Source organism: Helianthus annuus, chromosome 11 (genome assembly GCF_002127325.2).
Source record: "Helianthus annuus cultivar XRQ/B chromosome 11, HanXRQr2.0-SUNRISE, whole genome shotgun sequence".
Classification (NCBI taxonomy): domain Eukaryota; kingdom Viridiplantae; phylum Streptophyta; class Magnoliopsida; order Asterales; family Asteraceae; genus Helianthus; species Helianthus annuus.
This window is the reverse complement of record NC_035443.2, coordinates 1,584,924-1,590,923: the sequence shown is the minus strand read 5'-3', so window position 1 is coordinate 1,590,923 and position 6,000 is coordinate 1,584,924. Positions and strand designations below refer to the sequence as shown.

Here is a 6,000-nt window from a genome sequence, read left to right as displayed (position 1 = left end):
CATTGGTGTTACATTTATGAAGTGTATGAACCAATCCCAAATTTAAACATACCATCCAGATCATCCTAGTACTTTTTTTTCAGAAAAAATAGTTAACAAGAATATAATATCTTAGAAATGCAAGTGGTAGATGTGGATATCTTAGAAATGCAAGTGGAACTAGATATGATGTGGAGAAGTATACGCTACTTTTTCATATACATCAACATGGATTATTGTAATGTTTTATTTAACATTTTCCTTGTTTAAAATTGAAAATATGTATGTATAAATACACACCAGCCCTTTGATTAAACGGCATTCAAGCTACTGAAGAACGTTGAACATAAACAGAAAGATGATCAAAGCGGTTAATCTTGGGGGGTGGCTAGTCACCGAAGGCTGGATGAAACCTTCTCTCTTTGATTCCATCCCAAACAAAGATTTCTTGGTTTGTTATTGATTCCAGTTTATGTGTTATTCATTTTGCTATTCTTTTTTTCATGTTCAATTGTTGTTACTTGTTAATAACCTTAATTATGAATTGATCATCACTAGGATGGAACTACACTTCAGTTTAGATCGAAAAAAACCGGGAAATTCCTAGCTGCAGAGAATGGTGGAGGTACAAACATTGTTGCAAACCGTGAATCTGCTTCCGGCTGGGAAACGTTTACGGTAATATGATCATTCAGTGGTTACCATTCTTTAGCGACTTAAAATGTAGTTCACGACTAGAAAAATGTTAATTTGTTACGAAAATTTCCAACGCAAAAAAATGCGTTACAAATTCGGACATATTTGCAACGCATTTTTGACAGAAAAAAAAAAAAGCGTCACAAGTGCGTTGCAAAACTTTAAAGCTCTAATTAAACTGAAATTGCGTTGAAAATTCGACACAAATTTCCGACACCATATTTTTGTCGTAAATGCGTTAAAGATTGCGTAGTAAATGCATAGCAAATAGTTTTCAACGGGGCTTTTTCCAACATCAAGGTTTTGTTGCAAATGGGTAGCAAACCTGAATTTGCTACGCAATTGTAACGGAAAAGCTTGTTAGAAAATGCCAAATTTCTAGTAATGTTGACTGAAGATGGTTTTTTGTTGGTTAAATAGTTGTGGAGGATTGATGAGAACAAATTTCACATACGGGTGTTTAACAAGCAGTTTCTAGGACTTGACTCAACCGGGATCAATTTGGTGGCAATATCAAATGATCATCAAACATCAGGTGTTTTTGATATTGTTATGAAATCCGATGATCCGAACCGTATTCGTGTCCGGATTAAAGCACCAAACGGATTGTACTTGCAGGTTCTCTTAAATGGTTGATTTTATACATAATGAAAGCTTTACTGACTTTAGTATTGATGTGGTTTATACTTTATATGAACAATTGTAGGCAAAAACTGAAAATCTTGTGACTGCTGATTCAAATGGATACGGGCCATGGCGAGACGATGATCCTTCGGTTTTTGAGATGATAAGAATCCAAAGATTAGAAGGAGAGTACCAAGTGACTAATGGTCACGGTCGTTTAAAAGCACCACAAATCATGAAAGTAATGTTTTCTTTATGTAATTTGCCCTGGTGATGAAGAAAATTTTGTAAAAAAAAAAAAGTTTTCTTTTAAAATTGGTTGGTTACTTAAAATAAAATGTCAAATATTGATTTTATTTTGCTGTTTGTTTCAAATATGATTCAGGATCACTGGGATACATTCATAGTAGAAAAAGATTTCGAATTCATAGCAACACATGGATTAAACGCGGTGAGAATTCCGGTAGGATGGTGGACCGCTAGTGATCCAGCACCTCCGGAGCCTTATGTAGGAGGATCTCTACAATACCTTGATAAGGCCTTCTTGTGGGCAGGGTATGCACATGTTTCTTTGTTTAAAGTATGTATTTCTTGATACCAAATGGCCTTTGATCTTAGTAGTATTGAGGTGTGCAACTTAGCTGTGGCGGATGCAGTGTATAAGGAGGGGTAAATATTCTTTAATTCTGTCTACGTGGTGTAAAATTTTTATTTTTTTATACAAATGATACCCTTAACCCCAATTTTTTTTAAGATACCCCTGAATTTTTGGGCTAGCTCCGCCATTACAACTTAGTGTCTCTCCCTTGAGATCGAGAGTTCAAGTCCCACAATGAACAGTGAGAGATGTTTGGGAGCTCCCGCTAGAGAACTTTTTTTATGAATAAGAAAATTCAAATTGTAGATTTAATCTTAACTAGAACTTGTAATGACAATTAATAGTGAAAAATAGACATGTTAAGATCGATTACATGTTTGTAGAAAAACACATGAACAAATAAATTTTTTGTAGGTGTAAAAAAACATTTCTTAATTAACCGTGAATTTTTTTGTTAACATAAATGTAATTTCATGCAAACAAAAATAATATTTTTAGGCTTCTAGTTATAATTAAATATAAATCTAAAAAAATTATAATACATATAAGGAGAAAAAAAATATAATTTTAAAAAGGTTTAATAATTTCAATTTTTAAAGCATATGATGCAATCATTTAAACATATTGTTGAGTTTTGAACCGACTTTCCCCGGTGACTTTTGATTCGCCGTAACTTTTTTATATGTTAATGTTTTTTAAAAAAAATTACACCATAAAAACGAGCATTTTTTTTTTTTGACAAAAATAAACATTTTACGTGATGCGTGTGCCTGTATACCCCACTACATCACACGGACACCCTTCTAACATACACACGCATACATCATATACTTGTTAGTGAAAACGATATAACAAATGTTTATCCATTTGTGTGCATAGGAAATACAAGTTAAAGGTAATACTAGATCTGCATGCCGCTCCTGGTTCTCAAAATGGTTACGAGCATAGCTCTTCTTGGGATGGTTCTATCCAATGGGGCCAAACAGAAGAAACTATACAAGAAACCGTTAATATCATTGAGTTCTTTGCGGCTAGGTACGCGAACAATGCTAGCTTATATGCAATTGAGCTCATAAACGAACCTAATGCATCCGGGGTTTCACTAAGCGTCTTGACCAAGTATTATGAAGCTGGTTATAAAGCTATACGAAGTCATGCTCCCAATGTCTTTGTGATTCTATCAAACCGGATTAACGGTGATTCAAAAGAACTCCTTCCAGTTGCGAGTGGAAAGACGAATGTGGTTATTGATGTTCATTACTACAATCTATTTTCTAGCATTTTCGATAACATGACCGTCCAACAAAACATTGATTTCATCAAAACAGACCGTGCTAATGAGCTACAAGCCATCACGACGTCAAATGGACCGCTGACTTTTGTAGGCGAATGGGTGGCCGAGTGGAATGTAAAAGCATCTACTACTACTAAAGAAGATTTCCAGAGGTTTTCAAAGGCTCAACTAGAAGTGTTTGGAGGTGCAAGCTTTGGGTGGGCTTATTGGTCACTAAAACATGTGTATGACCATTGGAGTATGGAGTGGATGATAACAAATGGCTATATTAGCCTTTAGAGGTTCATCGAAATTTGATGAAGAAGTTGCGCAACCGTTTGAATTATAAAGTCTATGGGGTTGACTATGGAATATTACTATAAGTTAAGATGCAAGAAAAAGGTTTATGTTAAGAGTTTACTTCTTTTATTTTGTAATGCTATATAAGCATATGTTGATCATAATAAAAGCAATCAATTCCGGTTATTGTTGTTTAGTTAATTCAACAAAAATTATCATTGAACCCAAAATCACCCCCTCTCATCGTATTTAAAAACTTTGCATTTGCGAATGAACCACCACCTATTGATAGTTAGTTGCACATAAGGATATTAGTAATTAGTTATGTAAAATGTTAAAAGTGTTTTACACATTTATTTTTTTGCGGCGAGACCTGAATAAAAAAATGAATGTAAAAACGTTAAACCGCAAAATTTATACCAAAACGTAAATAAAAAAGAATTTCCACGCTTTATAGCAAAAAACATTGGTTGATGTAACCAATTTGAATTAGTATTGGATAATTACAGAATTCAAATTAATTATTATTATTATTATTATTAAATGATAATTACCAAATTTGAATTATAAACCCAAACATATTTATTAATTATTATAAACGAGAAAAAATAGACAACGTAAAAATCTTGAATCACACGTACATATTCGTTGCGTCATGTTAACTCGCAAAATTTAAAACGAAACGTAAAAACATTAAACCACAAACACACATTGAGTTGTGGTAACTCGCAAAATTTAGAACAAAAAGTAAAACAAGAATAAAAATTTAGGAATAGTGCAAATACACAAGTGTAGGAAAAATATATAATAGAATGGTAATATTTTAGTTAGTGGGGAATAATTCAACAAAAAGTGATTCAAGTTGGAATGCAAGTTGGGAGACTAGGGAGCATGGCGCCATGGTTGGACATTTGTGAGTTAATAATCAACACCCATGTGCCTGTTAGTGCCCTACCGAAAACAACTTGCATGATAAGAGAACAATAATTTTTCGGTCGCGAACTTAGAGCATTTACATTGAAGCCTCCATCTTTATAATTCAAGTATAAAACATATTTTTCTCTATATTTTACTAATTTTTCAAAAACTTCTCACATCCGACTCTCCATCTGTACCTCCATCTCACTCAAAAACACTTAATCTTTTTTTCTCGATTGTATATACTGACAATAAAATATAGAGGGTTGAATATGAGGCTCAAAGAGCATTCACATTCGATTCTCTATATTTATGTGAGTGAGTTCTTTATATTGTATGAAGTGGTTGTGACTGAAGAGAGAGAAAATGTTATTGTTTATTAGTAAATTTGGTAAGACATTGTTAACCCTCTATTATTGTTTAAATATATTTTGAAAGTGATTGTGAGTGAACGAAAAGAAAATATAATGATAGGTATATTTAATTAAAGAGAAGAGAAAAAAGGTGGTGTAATTATAGAGATAGAGATGGAGAAATGGTTGTGACTTGTGAGAGCATTCATATCCAACCCCCTAAAAGTAATGATTTTGAACGTTCTATTTACCCTATATTAATCATCAAATTTGGTTTGTGAGGTAAAAGTACTATTCAATTTTTTACAATCAATTAAGCTTGGTTTACAAGTTCATAATGCATCATTTTCTTGCTACATATCCAACTATACATCAAATCTTATATCCATATATACCTATACATGCATTTCTTATATCCATGCTATTTCTTTCTTTCTTAAGCTTGGTTTACAAGTTCATAATGTATCAATGTATCATTTTCTTGCTACATATCCAACTATACATCAAATCTTATACACATGCATTTCTTATATCCATGCTATTTCTTTCTTTCTTTCTTTCTTTTGTTTTTTTTTTACTTTTAAACCATTTAATTTCATCTTTTAGTTTTAGTTTTTCAACCCCTCTAGTTTTCACTCTAACGCGGATAATTTTCCACTTTCAACTTTGGTCCTTTATACTTTTCATCTTTTACAAATTTGTCATTTTACATTTCCGTCTAAGTCTTGCGAGTAAATACGTTGCAACACGTGTGTGTGGTTCACCGTTTTTATGTCTATATTTTGTGGTTTAACGGTACCTTCACAACTCGCGGGTGCTAAGCCGACTTAGTTAAATTTTTTTTATGTTTTAAGTTTCGATTTAATTTTTACGAGTTAACGTGCCTTCAACACTTCTAGTTACTTATATTTCATATCACATGGACATATATTGCTAGCATGTAAGGAAAGATTATCAAAACTAAACAAAACACATTATTAGTTTTACTAGTTACAAATATTTCTAGATTGTTAATGCACAATGAAAACACTTTTATAAGAACATCCACCAACTAATAAAAAAAATAAAAGTATGTTAAATAAGAAACAAAACAAAAAAGAATGTTAAATAAACAAAATAAAAGTATTTTAAATAATAAACAAAACAAAAAAGAATGTTAAATAAAACACAATGAAAAGAAGTCCAGAACTAGACCTTTTGGGCTTTTGAATTTGGAGAGGGCTTTTGAGTTTGTAGATACCGAACCCATCCCCCGTCCA

General features: G+C 32.4%; 1 protein-coding gene across 1 annotated transcript; it reads left to right on the top strand.

Moving 5' to 3' along the window:
- The first annotated feature begins 272 nt into the window (after positions 1 to 272).
- Positions 273 to 3,656, top strand: LOC110889114 (probable glucan 1,3-beta-glucosidase A). The gene is made up of 6 exons (XM_022136620.2): positions 273 to 430; positions 538 to 657; positions 1,096 to 1,293; positions 1,382 to 1,540; positions 1,685 to 1,854; positions 2,777 to 3,656. The coding sequence occupies exons 1-6, from the start codon at positions 338 to 340 to the stop codon at positions 3,468 to 3,470; spliced, it is 1,434 nt and encodes a 477-aa protein (XP_021992312.1). The 5' UTR covers positions 273 to 337; the 3' UTR covers positions 3,471 to 3,656.
- The last annotated feature ends 2,344 nt before the right edge of the window (positions 3,657 to 6,000 follow it).